General features: G+C 36.5%; 1 protein-coding gene across 1 annotated transcript in view; it reads right to left on the reverse strand.

The window, feature by feature from the left end:
- LOC134753476 (homeobox protein DBX1) overlaps nucleotides 1–18,726 on the reverse strand; it is a 54,322-nt gene extending 35,596 nt beyond the window's left edge. The window contains exon 1 of the mRNA XM_063689352.1: nucleotides 18,054–18,726. Within this exon, the coding sequence (XP_063545422.1) occupies nucleotides 18,054–18,699 (646 nt within the window). The 5' untranslated portion in view covers nucleotides 18,700–18,726. The remainder of the gene's footprint in view (nucleotides 1–18,053) is intronic.
- Between the last annotated feature and the right edge of the window lie 1,220 nt (nucleotides 18,727–19,946).

Here is a 19,946-nt window from a genome sequence, read left to right on the forward strand (position 1 = left end):
TGACGTTGCGTCTGGATGACTGCTTTTGTGTTTGACACGGCGTCGAAAAGGTTAAAGAGGTTGTTGTTTATTACGGCATCCCACAAGTCAGTCAGTTTGACTAACTGACCTTCTGGTCAGTTACAAAATTCAGGAAGGTGTAACAAACTCTTAAGAGCCCTCGGAGAGCTCTTGGTAAATAATTGTGACTATTTAAATTAAACGATAATTTCGATTTTTCGATTTGATTGTAAAAATTAGATGCGAAACACAGGGGATACCGCCGTTTAGCCAAAATATTTTTCGCCAAATTTCACTTCCCAACAAACTTATGGCAACAGTTTCATTTCCCAAATGAAATTTTAGCAAGTTTTTATTTCGCAACCATTTCATTTCGCAACCCCATAGTTGGGAAATGAAAGTCACGTACAAGGTTGGGTTAGGTTAGGTTGGATTATGAAAATTTGCATAAAATAGTTTGGGAAGTAATACTTTGGGAAACGATTTTTGGCAATACATTAGCAAAGATAGATATAACTCCGTAATAGATGGATACAGTCTAAGGAAAAAACGTGCCTCGAAAATCACGAAAATTTGATTCTCGATCAGATGGCGCCACTAGTTTTGGCCTACACTCGTATAGAGGGCGTTGACTGTTTCGTTTGTTATTTATAATTTTAACGCATACCAGTGAAAGAACATGGGTCAAAATCATATAAAAATAATTAATGCAAATAAAAAAAACATTTATCCATATTTAAATACATTTTAACGTATTTTTATAAATATTTATTTTTAGTTTAAAAGTGTGTCGACAGATGGCAGTGAATTTACTGGGGTTACAAAATTTACTATGACAGTACCGCTCTAGTATAAGTTACTCTATGACATTAGTAAACCGAAAAACAGATTTCATACAAATATGTAATTGCTTCTAACTCTTATAATAACAAAAAATTTAAAAAAAACGAACGTTAAACGTTAACGTTAAACGAAAGCTGTGGTTGATATGCAACAAATTGTGTAAGTATTTTTAATAATGTTAATATCCAGATAGGAAAATGAGAACTACGTTTGTATGAAAGGACGATTTCGCACGGGTCCTCCACTTTCGTCTAAGTGTAAGGCCTGAGTGGACGCTCGAAGCGGAGCGTTCGGCGGGGCGTGCAGCGTGGCGTCGGGCTCACAAGTGATTTGAGCAGCGTGCACTAAGGCCGCTCCTATATGTTTGCATTTGTTTAACATGCACGCTACACGCCCCGCCCCGCTGCACGCTGAACTCGAGCGTCCACTCAGGCCTTACACTTAAGCTCACAAGACTTTTAGGTGACGATGTATGATAACGCCACTATCAATATTTTCAAAGGGATGTCGTATATTAATTACACAAGGTGTTTTTTACGGTATTTTTTATATTAAAATGACCAAAATGTAAAAATTAGCGTCCTTCTCGTTTGTATGAAATAATGTAGTGCACAAACATAATAATGTCAGCGGCACGCGCGACCGCGACGGCCGCTGGAATTAGCTTCGAATTATCTGCATTTTCATTTAATACGAGCTTCGTTTTGGGCCGTGTGCTGTGGCCGTGTGCTGTGGCCGTGTGCTGTGGCCGTGTGTGTGACTTTATTTTTAGGTCTTTTGTTTCTTTCCACCAAAATATACAATACATATACAAAATATACAATAGTACTAGCACCCAAAAGAAAAGGATGAGTATAGTTTTTTTTGTTCTTATTTATTCACAATTTGGTTTGACCAACTATTTAAACAATACCGTCAACCGGGGTGAATAAGGATGGCTGGGGTGAATAGGGACAAAACATAAAATGCGATTTACCTAACAATATCATCAAAAATACTCACACAAATAGTATCAAACTAAATTTACTATTATTTTCAATCGAATGATACAATTTGTGTGGGTATTTAAGAAATTGTCAGGTAAATCACATTTTAAGTTTTGTCCCTATTCACCCCAGCCATCCCTATTCACCCCGGTTGACGGTATCCATTTTATAATTAGTTTAGTTTAGTACTCGTACCTCGCAAGTTGCGGACCACTAAACATAATTTTTCACTAATTTTCGAGATCGAGCATGCTCCCGAAATCGCTTTTAATGGCTTTAATTAAAACAGTCTTTATAAAAGGTAGAGGCAAAGATAGATATAACTCCGTAATAAATGATTACAGTCTAAGGAAAAAACGTGCATCGAAAATCAAGAAAATTTGATTCTCGTTCAGAGGGCGCTACTAGTTTTGGCCTACTGTCGTATAGATGGCGTTGACGGTTTCGTTTGTTATTTAACAATTTTAACGCATATCAGTGAAAGAACATGGGTCAAAATCATAAAAATAATTAATGCAAATAAAAAAAATAATTTATCTATATTTAAATACATTTTATCGTATTTTTATAAATCTTCATTTTTAGTTTTAAAGTGTGTCGACAGATGGCAGTGAATTTACTGGGGTTACAAAATTTACTATGACAGTACCGCTCTAGTATAAGTTACTCTATGGTAGAGGTAATCAATTTGATCGTTTTTTGTAAGTATGTAGGTATGCTACCGCAAAACTCCGTGTTTTTTTATTTCTTACCTACATTTAATTTTATGTCTTTCTACGAGCCCTTACTTTGAGAACCCCTGACTTGCCTGCAAGTGTCACTTTGACAGTGACAGTTGTTTGTTTACATTAATTTCGTGAGAATAAAATTCAGACCATAAATTCCAGAAGATGTGTAAAGCTCTTTACGCCCTTTATATTATTATAGCAAACTCTCGCTTAACTTACAAAATCTAATTAAAAAACAATTTTTTGTAATGACCCTCATTTAAAATTAAATACCATTTAAGTTCAATTATCACAACGCGAATCAAAAGAACATCGCTTCAGTAATCTCCGATCTAAAATAATCCCACAATCAAAAACAACCTTATGTCAATACATTAAAGTTCAAACTCGCTCAGCCGTCAGGCCTAATACTAGCTCGTTAAAGTTACTCTCGATGTCGCCACAGACTAGCGTTATAATTAAGTTCGTTATTGGTTTCGCGCCAATTTTTGCGCGCCGGGCGCGAAGGTAATTGATTCGGGGGACCGTTTATTGGGATTGGGAGTTCGTTAAGTTGGTACTTGTGGAGTTAGAGGTGTTTTTCAATGAAGTTTGACAAAATGGTTTCAATCTTTGTTTAACTCTGCTTATGATTTTTTGAACTTAACTGTAGATTTTTCCAATAAGGGCGACGAATATCAGTAATGTAATGTCACGAAAGTCAAACAAGTGATACCTATTAATGTTAATTTTTGAGGAATTGTAAGAGTGCAACGGACTTTGCAATGACAAACACCAAATTTAAAAAAAAACATGATGTTTTTTATGACACTTTTTTCTTTCAAAGTCGGCGCAGAGTTAGGTTGGACCATTAAAATCCAATAAAGAATCAAATGTAGAAATAAATTAACAATGGCGCTTGCAACTAAATGCCGAAGATGCTGGCATTTTATTAGTTAAGTACAGCACAAAAAAAAATTGATAGCAAAATTAATAAGACGCTTCTCTTATGAATCACAAAAACCACGCGAAATCGAACCACAAAAGACCCAAGTGGATTTTTAATAAATTCGCACACAATTAGAACGAACACTTGAGAAAACAAAAACACGAAATCCTTACTTGCTTCTTTTACAATAGGGCCACAACAATAGATAATCCGGCCACAGATAATGTTAAAAATGGGAGTTATGTTGATCCCGGCACAATGCCGTTTTTATCTTTTTTACTTACCCCACTTTGTTAAGGGATTATATTAAAATAATATTAGCAATATTTTATTATGTTTTATTAACTGTGGGATTGTTAACATAGACAGAAATAAATGGTATGTTCACGCCTACTGTGATGAAAAGGACAGTTGCACATATATTTTATTTTTTATACAAAAAAAGTCCGATTTTTTTTTTTTTTTATATTTTAAATGTGTGTGAAACAGATTTTTTGTAAGATTCCAATAAGTTTTAGATATATAGTAGATATCCATGTATAATATACTCTGACAAACCCACTTAGTCAGTAGAAAAAGGCGCGAAATCAGAATTTTCTATGGGAGGCCAACCATTTGCGACATTTTTTTTAAATTTCCCACCTTTTGCTACTGACGGAAATGGCTTGCTAAACTATAGATTCCCGTATATACTCTGGCACAGCCACTTTGCAGTAGAATAAGGCGGCAATTTAAAAAAAATAAGCGCGAAAGGTTGATCTCCCATAAACAAAAAAAAATTCGCGCCTTTTTCTGTATAATAAAATATAAATAAGACCATAAAGCAGTCAATTTCAAATAAACTACCTAATGCATGTGATCTTTTTTTATAATATGTTTTATTTACCTAATCAAACATACTTGAATAACAATAAACATTTATTAAACGTAAGACGTATGCCTACAAAACCGTATCACACCGCCGTCCCCTATAGCTCCCATAGCTCCCCACATGACTTCTCAATTCTTAAGAATATATTAATTGCACCCCGGGGATAAAACGCTTAAAACAATTAGGGGGAGTCGTTAAGAGTTCCGGGGTAACGCCCCCGAGCGCCGGCAAGATGGAATTATGATTTTTAATAGTGAGTTTTTATATTAGAAAAGTTCGCTTTATTTTATTGCCGAATTTTTGATTTGATTTCACGCAATTGATTTTTGGTGTAGATTTGGTTATTTAAATCCGACTTGTGAAGTAACATTTGTTATGGGGCTCCATGATATTTTATTTATATAGTTATTCAAACTTTTTTAACCCTTAAATGCATATTGTTGCCAAATGTATACAAAGCATTGGACAGCTCACAGATTCAACAGAAAAAAGCTTAAGTTTAGTTCTAAAAACATTTTTTTCAACCAAAAATAAAAAAATCATGCATTTAAGGTTAAAAGGAAACTTAATGCAGAATGTACAAAAGGTGAACTTAGTGTCATGAGGCATTTTCTACGAGTCAACGTTAGAGAAAAGCTTTTTGGTTTTATTGGCTTTCTGGTAAGCTCGCATTTCGACCTAGGGCCCCTAGGCACTTGGAATAGGCGGGCCCCGGCCCACTTCATCTCAAAACCATTGCGGGGTTGCCTGGGCCCCTAGGTCCGGGTCTTGTGGGCTAATAAATAAGTATAAATAATAAATAAAGCAATAAAATAAGTACAGTTAACTTATAAACGGAAGAAAAAGTTCAAGTCCACGTTACGCGGCTATAACATCCTGACCACTAGACCACCCGGCCACCATCATCATCTCCCGGTCATCAGTACAGTTTTCATACAAATTTTTGGGATATTTTCTTTTATTATCAGGATTGAATAGTAATTCTGAGTTGAAAGAACCCAAAATGATCTGATCTGTGAGAATCAGGTTTTCAATATTTATTTTAGAAAACGCCCAGATACTTTTGGCGCGTTGTTTCATCTTATTAAAAACTAACGACACAAGCTATGTATACTAAGAATCATACTTATGATAAAATATAGGATATAATATTGTTTTTCTTTATGTTATTCTCGAACTCCCCATCGGCACACAAACCTCCATAAGGTTTTGCCTACGATGGGTCTTGTGATAATCTAACAAACTGTAATTTGTTTCCTTATTCAATAAATAAAAAAAACTACTATTGATGCTGACTGTACGGTCTGTGCCCCAACTTAACGTACTAATTGTATAGAAAAGTGGTTACCTACTTATGTTAGGGAACCGACTGCATAGCGAGTACTAGCGAGATGCATCGGCATATGATGTCAGAGATCTCACGGCCCGAGTACAAGATATTTTCTTCACTAAACTTGAGACTTGTCAAAAATTCAAGCTTTTCCACGAAGAACCTAGAGGCGTATCCATACTTAATATTATAAATGCGAAAGTGTGTCTGTCTGTCTGTACCTCTTCACGCTTAAACCGCTGAACGGATTTAGTTAAAATTTGGTATAGAGATAGTTTGAGTCCCGGGGAAGGACATAGGGTAGTTTTTATCCTAGAAGTCATCTAAAGGAGGGGTGAAAAGGGGGATGGAAGTTTGTATGGGGAATCGATAAAAAGCAGATTGGATAAATAATAAGCTACCCAAATTACTAACTCCACGCAGAAGAAGACGCGGGCAAAAGCTAGTTTATAATAATTGTAAAATATCATTCAATTCAATTCATTTGAGCGAAACTATATTATTTGAAACTAGCTTTTGCCCGCGACTTCGTCTGCGTGGACTTAATAACCGCAGCTAGAGTAAGAATAGCGCCTGGAGAGAATATCATAGCAATCTAAATTTGAGCATATTATGCACACAAATTAGCAGGCACTTCGTTAATTATCTCAATTCCACCCCGCTTTTTACTTTCTTAAGGGATGATTTTCGGGATAAAAACTATCCTATGTCCTTCTCAGGGACTCAACCTATCTCTATGCCAAATTTCATCTAAATCGGTTCAGCGGTTTAAGCGTGAAGAGGGAACACACAGACAGACAGACAGACAGACTTTCGCATTTATAATATTAGTATGGAAGTATGGATTAGATTGATATCCAACTTTATTAATCCGAACACAAATGATAGAATCGTAAGACACCAACAATTAAATCAATACGGTATACACCGTGCGCACGAACAGCAGGCAAATCGTTTCTTAACCGCCATCGGATCGCGATCGCCGTTCAAAAACATATAGCGGTGATTAATGCGACAAAGGCGTACGATATATAACGCGGGCGTGCAAGTGACAGCCAAGACGGGTGTTGAGTTAAATTATAAAACGGTCCGAAGGGGCGCCGCGCGCAGGGTGTGGCCTGTAAACTGCGAGTAATTAGGATATGGTGGCTCAAGTTGACAATCATTTCGATGCTAGTGCGGAAAGTATGTCATTACATCACGAGTACCGAGATATCTTGCCACGAGTGAAGAATGACATTTCCGCACGTGTATAGAGTATGACAAACGGTGACGGTTATTTTATTTAAACAAAAAAAAGTGACGAAGCCTGTTGCGGATATCATCATTGGTATTTTTGGTACGAAGCATGTTGCTAATTTGCATTTGTAGCCACCTGACGAAGCCTGCGTTGCGGATTTTTTACATGTAACTAAATATATTTTTTTAAGTTTTTCTCAAATTCTGTATTTTATTTTTAATGTAGTGTGCAAATTAAATAAATATTTTACTATAAATAAATTGAAAAAAAAAATAAAAAAATTGTATGACAAAATATGTGACATTTTCAACCAAAAGGTAACACATTGTCGCTTGTCAATAAGGTTGATTTCAAATTAGTGCTAATAGAAACCAGCGCTTGTTATTTCAATTAGGTAACAAAAGGTGTACAATTTCACCGACTAAATCTATCAATTTTACATTTTTGCGACTAAAGGATGACTCACGTTAGACCGGGCCGTGTCCGGGCTGGAGCTTCCAGCGCTTACTTTTCTATGACATGACAGGTGATCACGTGATGCTTTCCATAGAAAACGAAGCGCCGGAAGCTCCGGCCCGGACACGGCCCGGTCTAACGTGAGTCATCCTTAAAATCGACACCGGCCTCTTAAACAATTACGAATAGCAGTTGATTATTGTTTAGTAATTGATATATTGCGCGGGGAGTGCCTCTGACAGGCAAGACGGGTGTTGTGCTAAATTCTAAATTATGAAATTCACCGGCCGATGGGGCGATAATATACTTGTATTTAAGTATCCAGCGTGGGGCCTGTAAATGTCAGAAACTTTACGCTGGCCATAATTAAAATGACGATATTATGTTTTGAATTTAAGATTATAAAGCCTTGCATGGCAAATTACACTGGACCTCTGGGTAGGACCCTCTTTATGTATTATTTTCCTAACAAGCATTATTAAAATTATTGAGCGCCAAGGAAATTGAGTTAAATGAAGAATTTGATAGATAATTTAATTCAATATGAATCACTCAAATAATTTATGAATCGAAGGTTTAGATGGCGAAAAGGTTTTTAAACTGAACTGAAGTAAAAAACTAAATGAGTTCGAACTGAAGTAGTGAATGAACGAGTGACATCAAGTGAAGTACTTCATTTGAATCTTTCATTCGCGAACTACTAATGTCTAGTTCTCTCTTTCTGCCCCCGTGCATGATGTGAGTCGTTTCGGTTGTAAAAACCACAGACCTAAAATTTATGCTTATAGTTCTGTGGTAAAAACCGATCCCTCATCCATCTAAAAGTCACGACCTTCCCTTTTTTAATTCAAAAATAGTAATAGGAATAGGTAATCACTGACAAAAAATATTTTATAATAATAGATTTATAATATAAAGACCTAGCAAATAAACTGAATTTCACGACCTATCCAGAAAAACGGTCACGTCTCTCGCCCGACGGCAAATGGACTCGACCTGAGATTTCGAATTTGGAACACTCCCGCTGTCATTTACATAGCCAACGGGCATTCGTCTCAAGCACACCAATAACAGTGGATATCTGATAGCCTACTGCAAAAACCAAAAGAAGCGAATTTTCGGATTCGCGTTTCCCGGTAGATCCTCTGTAAGCAAACCGCCTTGATGCATCAATGTCATATTTTATTATCTCTAAAAACTTGTCAAAAACCTGTTAAAGGTACAGTATGTATAAGTTACTCTATGGTTTACTAGTCCTGCACTCTGGTGGAAGAACATTGCAGTAATATCCCCTATTGCCAATACCATAGGTAACCTTCATGGAGACTATATAAAGGAGCCAAATATCTATGTATGAAAATTGTCCATCAAAAAACAGTAATTAGGCGGCGCCACCATACACCGAAATACTACCAAAAACAACCTACGTAATTTGGTCGGGTAATTTGTTGATTTATATGGTTTATGTTATACTCATGTCCCAGGGCCTAACTAGCGCCACCAGAGAGATTAGGAACTATTATTTACAGCTGAAAGCTGGTCACTTTTGCAATAGTTCTGCCATAAGAGATTGTCTTCCTTTCTATACCGTCCATAGTAACCTTTTTGCTTTACATCGCTGCTCACACAGACTGCTCTATATAATTGGTTACAGACTGAAGCAAATCCTAGCTAAGCCTCTGAAACGGCCGCTCGTTTAAATTCAGCGCGCGTTGCGGTCGCTAAACCATCGGTTGGTACACCTGCGGATTACTGCCGTATTAACGCATGCTTATTTCTGTTGTTCGGTTAGGTTGGTAGTAGTTGCTCGTTGTTGTGGGTGTATTAAACGCTTTACACACCTTACTTAATTCAGTAACTGACGATATAACCGAGGGACTTTTCTAGCAATATTTTAATCAGAAGTATACCTTCAGATATTGAGGTAAATAAAACGTTAAAAGCTGCGCGATCGCCAAATCTTCCGTCGCAAGTTTCATGCTGTGCTCTTAAGCGCGCTCCAGACTACGCGGCGCGAAGCCGCGAACGCGAGTGTGGAGTCGATTTCGCTGATTAGCGAACTAGACTCCACACTCGCAATCGCGGCTTCGCGCCGCGATTCGCGCACGAGTGTGGAGGAGACTTTAAATAAGGAATGTCTATCCGGGAACTCTCACAGACATACAAAAGGATTAATTTATTTTTACTATCACCTAAAAAACTGAAAAAGTAAGCCAACTTCACGATTTCCCATTCTTGCCACAGATTCTAAACACTGTCTCGGTACGAAACTCCGTACCGAAAACAAGTCACGTACCAACATACCGAAATGAACGAGAAAATCAAAAATCGTACTGGCACTATAAAATTATGCATATCGGATCCCGAGCCATATTAACATGTCATCGACGCCATATTGCGATAATATTCAAATATCGAAGCCGATTCCAACGGTCTTTGGGTTTTCTATTGCCGAAGAAATATTCACTCCGAAACGCGACCTTAAATCTTAAGCAATAAGATTAAAGTAAAGTCTCGATTTGGTGTAATATTGGATTGTGTTACAGTTGTCAAATGCTTAGATAAAGGAAAATCGGCAGTAAGTTTTTCGTAATAAGGTCTGTGGAGTATTTGAAGAGTGTTCGTTGTAAGTTGGTAGGTTATATTACGATTTTTTTCCCAATCGTAAAGAGTGGAAACGTCGTTCTGGAGAAATCTTTTTGCGAAATAAAAGGGAAGTTTGAGAATGGTGGAATGCAGGTGGCGTGTTATGGGTAGTGATGGGAAATATAAGGAAATATTCGCGTGCGGGAATATACGTACGTGACTGGTAATTTTCCCTAATACTGACTACAGTGTCCCAAAAATATCACGTAAAACTGACATTGGAGGTACGACACACTAAGAGGATATAACCAGCTTAACATGTCCCCGTTATTGACAAATTTAACTTCTTCATTAATTATGTGCCCCATTTTAATTATTTAGGTATGGTGCCAGTATTTTTACTACAATACTACTATTTACGTCTAAACTAGTTGATTAAGATGTCAGAAGTGTTATTTTGGTGATTAATTGTTAATTGCGGAAAAATACTCGATTGATCCTGACTTAATAAAAAAAAACATTAATTTTAATTTTTACCACCCCCTTGTGAAAATAGTACTGGAAACGAAATGAGGAACTAGCGTCCAAATATTTTGCATGTTGTGCAGAGTTCAAAATTGGTATGATAAAAGTATCTTGCTTAAAAGTCCCACAGCACGAATACAGAGGTACAGAGAAAACAATTGTCACACGAAACGCAACAGATCGCATTAATTTGGTTTAGCCCTGATACTAAGTAGTAGTGGTAGCTGGTAGTGAGTAGTATTCTTTGCAAACGGAGCGGGGCTCATACATTTCAAAACATCGCACTCAGGGTGAGGCCCGCTGCTAAGTCTAGAACTTAGGGAGTACAAGAGCCTAGTACAGGGGTCGGCAAACCGCGTTTCGCGAGCCACATGCGGCTCTTTGAAGGTACAATTGCAGCTCTTCAAGTGACCCAAGTGAGCTTCCTAAAACTGGTGATTTCTAATGCTGTTGGTTTTTTTTCTCAAGTTGTCGACCCCTGGCCTAGTAAGATGCAGGGTATTCTGATAAATCTGACGACCTGTCTGGCCTAGTGGGTAGTGACTAGTGACCCTGCCTGTGAAGCCGATGGTCCTGGGTTCAAATCCTGGTAAGGGCATTTATTCAGTGTTGAACACGGATATTTGTTCCTGTGTCATGGGTGTTTTTTATGTATTTAAGTTGTTGGCGCAACATAAGTACCAGCGAAGACCGGTTGACGACACATGACGTCACATACATACGTCACGGCTCCCCGTTCCGCGTAAGTACCTACATTTAGACTGCACCGTACAGCCGAAGCGGCTACACATATCAATATATTTATATAGATATATCGAGTTATACGTTACTTGTACCTATTAGTTATTAAGTTAATTAAAAAGAAGATTAGTAATACTATCCTGGAGTTCCTTCATTCTCTTAATTGAGGAGTACACCGAACAAAGTATTTTATAGGTATATTATGTATATCGTTGTCTAAGTACCCACAATACAAGCTTTATTGAGCATACCGTGGGACTTGGTTAATTTGTGTAATAATGTCCTATAATAGTTATTTATTTATTTATAAAACTCGGGCCCAAATAACAGGGTAAATACCTAGTTGAGTAGTGTAACGCTACTAGCATATTTGGGCTTTGTATTTGAAAGGTGATTTTTCCGAGAACGCTCCTATATGTTTTTTAAGGGCCCGTAGCAATATTCAAATTCATCATTGGTTTTTCTAGGGAATATTGCCAGGCAGGAATATTCCCGATAATCTGGGAATAAGGGTCTCATCACTAGGGGGGTCGAGTGAGGAGTGGCTTTGAATGAGATCACGCCCATAATCCCGAATGGGTATTCTTAAAACATTACAGAAAGATGTTTCTTATGAAATTGTCTGTAGGGAAACAATTATTAGAATTAAACTTATATGACCTGAGTTTTTGGTTACAAGTGCAAAGGCCACGAACAATTTTTTTTTAATAAATGTAATATAATGCTCTAATTTGAACAGTCGTGAGTCACACTATTAACTTTAACGCGACGAGCGACAGTACGCAGTTTTAGTTCAGTTTAGTGGTTTAAGCGTGAAGAGGTAACTGACAGACATACATACAGAGTTAATAAGGCAATATTGAGGCAGCATATAATAATATAAGGAAGAGCTTACAAAGATCATCAGTCTCATATTACTTAACACAACTGGAAATCTAACATATATAGTTTGTCAAAGGACTGTCTCATTTCAAACATATAGGCAGAGAGAAACATACTATCTTTGTCTTACACTAGTACTAGCACCCAAAAGAAAAGGATGAGTATAGTTTTTTTTGTTCTTATTTACTGCCAATTTGGTTTGACCAACTATATTAACTTAATATCATACACCGTACATTACATAAGCGTTAATTATTGCACTAAACTGCCCGACCATAACTAATATCTTATCTGTGCACAAATAAAAACCAAAAGTTAATATCAGAACTAACCATTATCGCTATTACGGCATCTCCCTAGCGACAGTAGCGACATCTTAATTTACTAACAGAAACTCGCAATATGGCCGACTTTTTCAATAAAACTGGCAACATCTGTGCCGACACTTAAGCCAAGGGGCTAGAGAGAGACGGATTAACACAGCTTCACTGAAGTGCGAGAGAGATGGAGGTTGGAGGGTGTCCGAACGGAATTAATATGTCTTTTCTTAGCTCTTAGTATTTTATTATTGATGTTGGATATATCTTTATTAATAAAGATGTTATTGGAGGAAAATGGCGATTAAGGTTTTATTGGATGGACATATTGTGCTAAACTGTGATAAATTGATTTTACAGCTTTTTGTCTTAAGGTAGAGACAGGAGCAAGTGGTAAAGTGTGACAGGTGTTTAAAATATCTTATTATTGAAGCGTATCGATATCTCTCGCGTCGAATTATGGTCCCTTATGACAGGTAATTTTAATATGGAGTAGCTGTCACGTAAAATGTTTGGACACATTTATTGGAAGTTTAGCACATTATCTTATTTAGAAATGTAGGTATCATTTTTATGCTCCTATTTGTATCGAAAGACAGGTACTATTATATAACATTTAAAACTTTCGCGGTTTAAACACATATTAAATCACATTTAGAAACGGGTCTATCGCGAATTTATTTTGTTACCTTTATTTACCGACGTTTCGACACAGGTTTCACTGGTCGTGGTCGCGGCTAACTGACTTTAAATGCACTTTTCGTGGGGTAGTCACACAAATCTCTGTTTTGACATTTTGCTGGGACGTCAGTTAGCCGCGACCACGACCAGTGAAACCTGTGTCGGAACGTCGGTAAATAAAGGTAACAAAATAAATTCGCGATAGACCCGTTTCTAAATGTGATTTAATAGGTACTAATTATGTTATATGCAATCAATTACGAAAAACTTGTAATTTTACAATCATAATGTGTTTTTCTTCCGAATCTATTATATTCTCACAATTAAATTAGAAATGCCCCGAATTAGTGGTTTTGGGCGAATACGGAATATTCGGCCCCTCTCTCGGCCGCTATTCGACGACCGAATAGTCATGACATGGAGACTATATAAAGGAGCCAAATCTCTATGTATGAAAAGTGTCCATCAAAAAACAGTAATTAGGCGGCGCCACCATACACCAAAATACTACCAAAAACACCCTATGTAATTTGGTCGGGTTATTTGTTGCCTTTTATGGTTCATGTTATACTCATGTCCCAGAGTCTAACTAGCGCCACCGGAGAGATTAGGAACTATTATTTAAAGCTGAAAGCGGTCACTTTTGCAACAATTCTGCCATAAGAGATTGGCATCCTTTCTATACCATCCATAATTCATGACATGCGAACATTTTGAGTCACAATTATTATGAAAACTGTTCGCCAACAAAGCACATTTGCTATGATATATTTTTTGTTAAACAGAGTTAATGAATGTAGTTAGAGTCAATCAAATCAGACCCATTATAAAAATAAAATATGTATTTTATTAAAAATATTTTTTTTGAAAAAAAAAGAACTAATTTGACCTGCCACTTCCCCTATTTCTAAATATCTTAAAAATATGGCGATTGCTTCCGGCGGATCCGGAAACGCCGTCGGCTGTTTTTCAAATTTTTCGTTTTACCCGCACGGCATCAGATGTTGAATAACATCAAGCTTTAATTTACAACAACGCACAGTAAACAATTACTGTTGGAACACTTGGAACAGTAAATTAAAATTTTTAGAGTTGTGCTTATTTTTTTTTGTAGTATACAGTGTGTAAACCTTATACGGGCAATAAATTAAACCAGATATATAATTTTTACCTCAGCAGCTCGAACAAGCCTACTTTCGTCACTCCCTGGAGTGAGGAAAGTTCGACTTTCCTCACTCCAGGGAGTGAAACAATGTAGCTTTTTAATTTAGTGAAGGCCATGAACTTCATACTTTTATTACATATTTTTTTTATGGTACGGTACGGTACGGTACGATACGGTACGGTCCGGTCCGGTCCGGCCCGGTCTTGTCTCGTATCGTATCGTATCGTATCTTATCGTATCGTACATATTATAATACTTTTTTTTCTGTTTATTCTGTGTAATTCGAAATACATTTTAACCTTTAATATGTTCTCACTACTGAGGTGAAAAATTATGTGTGCAACACGAGAGCAAAGTTATTTTACATCTCGTGTTTTTGAGTCCCTCGCTACGCTCAAGATTCTACCTTAGAATCTTTCGCTTTCTCGGGACTCAAAATAAACACTCGCAAGAAAAACCAACTTTCCTCTCTTGTTGCACAAATAACTATTGTCCGTCTAATCATTAATTAAGAAGTTTTTTTAAGTAACACTTAATTATGAATTATGACCCCAGAAGCGTTGGTGGCCTAGCGGCAAAAGCGTGCGACTTGCAATCCGAAGGTCGCAGGTTCAAACCCTGGCTCGTACCAATGAGTTTTTCGGAACTTATGTACGAAATATCATTTGATATTTACCAGTCGCTTTTCGGTGAAGGAAAACATCGTGAGGAAACCGGACTAATCCCAACAAGGCCTAGTTTCCCCTCTGGGTTGGAAGGTCAGATGGCAGTCACTTTCGTAAAAACTAGTGCCTACGCCAATTCTTGGGATTAGTTGCTAAGCGGACCCCAGGCTCCCACGAGCCGTGGCAAAATGTCGGGACAACGCGAGGAAGATGAATGAATGAATTATGACCCCGTAATTATTTTTTTTATTTACCGAGCAGCAATGTACTGCAAACATTAAGAAACATAAGATGACGTGACATTACGAGATACGTGCTTTTTATAGTAACTGCCAACAAGCGTTGACAGTTACTTTAAAAAGCTCGTATCCCGTAACTTGTGTGGTGTATTACATTGCGGGCCGAATTATTTTGTATGGTTAAAATTTTCATTGTATTTCTAAGCAAAATCTATCTAAATATATTTCTTAGGTCCTATGCTAACCACCGTTTAAAGGATGACTCACGTTAGACCGGACCGTGTCCGGGCCGGAGCTTGCGGCACTTACTTTTCTATGACATGACAGGTGATCACGTGATGCTTTCCATAGAAAACGAAGCGCCGGAAGCTCCGGCCCGGACACGGCCCGGTCTAACGTGAGTCTTCCTTAAATGTTCGCCCGTATTAAATTTACACACTGTATATTTATTTAGATTTTGCAACACTTACATGTTCGTGAGAGATTGCCACCCTCGTTGCAATGCTTGTATGTATGGGCTTGTATAATCGTATAGGTGTTTAGCCAGAGGGGAACCTAACATAAAGGTGAGAGCTCAACCCTTTGAGGGCTGGAGGCTTCTTTCAGCCCTTTCACCATTCATTCATTCAAATCGATAGGTTCTACAGGTTGATTTCCAAAAATCTAATTTTTACACATCATATCACTACATCTTTCAATGATATAATAGGATAGAGCGGTACTGTCATAGTAAATTTTGTAGCCACAGTAAATTCACTGCCATCTATCGACACACGATTAAAATTAAAAATATCAAAAAATGTATTTATATATGGATAAATGTTTTTTTTCGCACTTAAACTATCGTGACTATCGTGAGACATATTTCAAAATATTTATCAGTACGGTTTTTACTCAGTATTATTTTTAGTCGCTTTTGGCGACATGTTTCGGATTCTTTGGGAATCCATCCTCAGGCAGGATTCCCAAAGAATCCGAAACATGTCGCTAAAAGCGACTAAAAATAATAGTGAGTAAAAACCGTACTGATAAATGTTTTTTTTTTATTTGCAATATTTGCATTAATTATTTTTAAATTATTTTGACCCATGTTCTTTCACTGATATGCGTTAAAATTGTTAAATAACAAAGGAAACCGTCGAGGCCATCTATACGAGAGTAGGCCAAAGGTAGTGGCGCCATCTGATCGAGAATCAAATTTTCTTGATTTTCGAGGTACGTTTTTTCCTTAAACTGTATCCATCTATTAAGGGAAAATCTATATTTGATCTTATAAAACAAAGTCCCCTCCGCGTCTGTCAGTCCGTATGTTCGCGATAAACTCAAAAACTACTGAACGGATTTTCATGCGGTTGTCACCTATCAATAGAGTGATTCTCGAGGAAGGTTTAGACGTATAATTTGTTAAGGTTTTGTGTTTTGTTTAACAAGGTTTTGTGTTTTGTTTTGTCAAGTTCTTAGTAATTTTCATTTAATTTTAATTTATTTATTTGGGAAACATACAGCACATAATAATACAATAAGGTAAAAGATATAGTTAGAACATAGGCCAAAAGAGTTTCCACTTATAGTTAATACAAAATTCCTTTGCTCCGAAAAAAAAGTACAATTATTAGGTAGGTATTTTGAATTTAAAAGTTGAATTTAACAGTAGGTAACATTCAGTAAATATTCCACCACCATTAAAAATATAACAAGCATAATTTAGAATTTGGAAAATAACAAGCACAATTTTCAATTTTGAATTTGAAATATTAGATAGGTACAATTACAATAACAATTATAACAATACAACACAAGATTACAATTTTATTACGAGCTACGAAGTAACGGAATTTTCCATTTTATTTTTTATATTTTAGTAGGTAGTGATATCGTTTAATTCTCAATTATAAATCCTGAAACTAACAAACGTCTCTTTTTGGTCCAGTGATTCTTTATCAATATACTTATTATTTTACTAGCTTTTGCCCGCGACTTCGTCTGTGTGGAGTTAGTAATTTGGGTAGCTTATTTTTATCCAATCTGATTTTTATCGATTCCCCATACAAACTTCCACCCCCCCTTTTCACCTCCTTAAAGGATGACTTCTGGGATAAAAACTGCCCTATGTCATTCCCCGGGACTCAAACTATCTCTATACCAAATTTCAACTAAATCGGTTAAGCGGTTTAAGCGTGAAGGTGTTAAGGTAACAGACAGACAGACACACTTTCGCATTTATAATATTAAGTATGGATTAATATGGATGTGTAATAAAATTTAATTAAATACCTAAATATTCCCTAAACAAGGTTTCAGCTCAAGTAAAATGAATTTTTCATGAATGATTTATATCAAATATTTCCAATTAGATACAATCCAATAAGAATTTATTAGGAATTAAACGAACTTACCTGTAAGTGAAGTTCGATTCTAATTATATGAGCTGCACAAACTTCGAAATTTATATGGGCGTCGGATAAGATGACTTCGCTTATAATGACAAATCGCTTACTAATATGACCTAAAATCCTATTTTCATGAAATTATGTCCGGTTGTCTTACACTAGTACTAGCACCCAAAAGAAAAGGATGAGCATAGTTTTTTTCGTTCTTATTTACTGACAAGATTTGCTTGACCAACTTATATGTATCAAACTTCCAAAAATGTCTACAAACATTTTACGTGACAGCTACTCCATTTATAAATTAACTGTCTTAGGACTAATCAATTTGACGTGATAGATATATGTAAATGTAAATATCACTTGTCCTCGTTCTTTTTATACGTCAAACATCGATGACGTCAAACTAAATTGCACCTATAGCCAAAGAGATTGAGATAGGTATTTGCTATTTAAAAAAAACATATAAAATGAAAAACTCACCATTAACACTATTTTTCGCCCCACCCTCTTCCCGGTCTCCCAAAATCGCACTAACACTAAATTTAAGCATAGGCTTCTTCTCCATCTCCTCACATCTTACTAAATCATCTGTATACGCCTTTTCTTTCCCGTCCTCATCTGAGGCATCCTGATAACTCATATTAAATCTCTTTTCTAGCTCTTCAAGTCTCGTAATACCTGTTTTTTTACAAGCGAAAGGCGAACACTCGAAACCGTTACAATTTTGACAGCGACGGTTCAAATTTGGAATGTTTAACACTTTCTCGTCGTTCTTAAAGTCGTAATACTGTTCGGTTTTTGAAAATTCCTCATCGTCCGTTTTTGAGTCGTTATCGTTTTCTAATTTATGCTCTTCGTCAGGTTTCTCCAAATCTGGAGAGGTTTCCCTAGACCGTTCGTAGTTACGCTGCATGACGTAATTTTCAATTTGCTGGTTTAGATATTGATTGTGCAAGTTCACTTTCTGATGGTGCAAGATATTGTCCACTAGGAACGGCGAAGTCATATTAAAAGGGGCATTTGACTTGTAACACAAGTTTTGTATAGTTTTCAACATATTGTGGTCCAGTTTCTGATTCATAAACGGATTCAGCTTCAACGGTCCATTTTTATCATTCGGGTACATTATACGAAACCTACTATCATTTTTATAAAAAAAAAAAGAAAAAACAAAACGCAACAAAACACTCAAAAATTCAAATTTCAAAAATCAAACATCGATCCAATTTCAAATACGTTCACCGCGTTTGGAATTCAAGAAGCTACTAACTAGAAAGAGGAGTGGTTATGAAAGGGGCGTTTTTGGGCGCGCTTTTGTATTAGGCGACCATTTTACGACGACCCCCCTTGCCCCCTTGGAGTTGCAAAAACGCCTTGCGATTCCCGTTAGCGTAGGGAGAATCAAAGCTCAGCTAATGCTGGACGTTGCAAACTTACAAATTTTCCTCTGTAGTTGTCTTTACGCGAATTAAAACCTTATGGGTAAGTAAATAAATGTAATTTTTTGTCAGTTTTATATGTTAGTGTTAGACTATGTATGGGGTTATTCATAAGGAACGGGTAAGTGTGTTGTTATAGATTTCGTTAAGCGGTATTCATGGCAAAAATTGTTTTATATTAAACTCAAATGGGAGGCTGGCAAAAGATCCATTTTGGGCTAATTATATTGCTTTGGGCAGGATAACGACCTTTTTCGACAAATATTCACCATTGACTATAATTTGTGGCCGAGATTTTTAGGTCTAATAAGTAGGTACCAAAGACCTATGTAACTCCGTATAAGATGAATACAGTCTAAGGAAAAAACATGCCTCGGAAATCAAGAAAATTTCATTCTCGCATAAATGGCGTTACCACCTTTGGCCTATTTTTTTTTGTTGTTTGTTTGATATTTAACAATTTTAATAATACATATCAGTGAAACAACATGGGTCAAAATCATGTAAAAATAATAATTATGAATAATTTTTTTTAATCTATTTTTTGATATTTTTATACATTTTTGTTTTAGTTATAATCGTGTGTCGATAGATGGCAGTAAATTTACTGTGACTACAAAATTAACTATGACTGTAACTCTCTATCCTATATACGAGTATTCTCTTTGGTATGTACAATCAACTCTTACTAAATACTGATCACACTAGAATTATGTCAAAAATCTCCTAGAGTCTGATGTCTAAGCTAACTTTGCACCGATATTAACAGAACAAAGTGAGGAAGTGTCATCACTAATGATGACGTTGCCACCCTTTGTATAGGTATAGTAACTTTCAATGATATGTGTCAGGTAAGTGTCAGTCATATGGTCTCCGTTTTTTGCAGTCAAAAATGTACCGAGACACTGAGAGCATGTGGTACCTTTTACTTGAA

The sequence above is a fragment of the Cydia strobilella genome, chromosome 27 (assembly GCF_947568885.1).
Source record: "Cydia strobilella chromosome 27, ilCydStro3.1, whole genome shotgun sequence".
In the NCBI taxonomy this organism is placed as follows: Eukaryota; Metazoa; Arthropoda; class Insecta; order Lepidoptera; family Tortricidae; genus Cydia; species Cydia strobilella.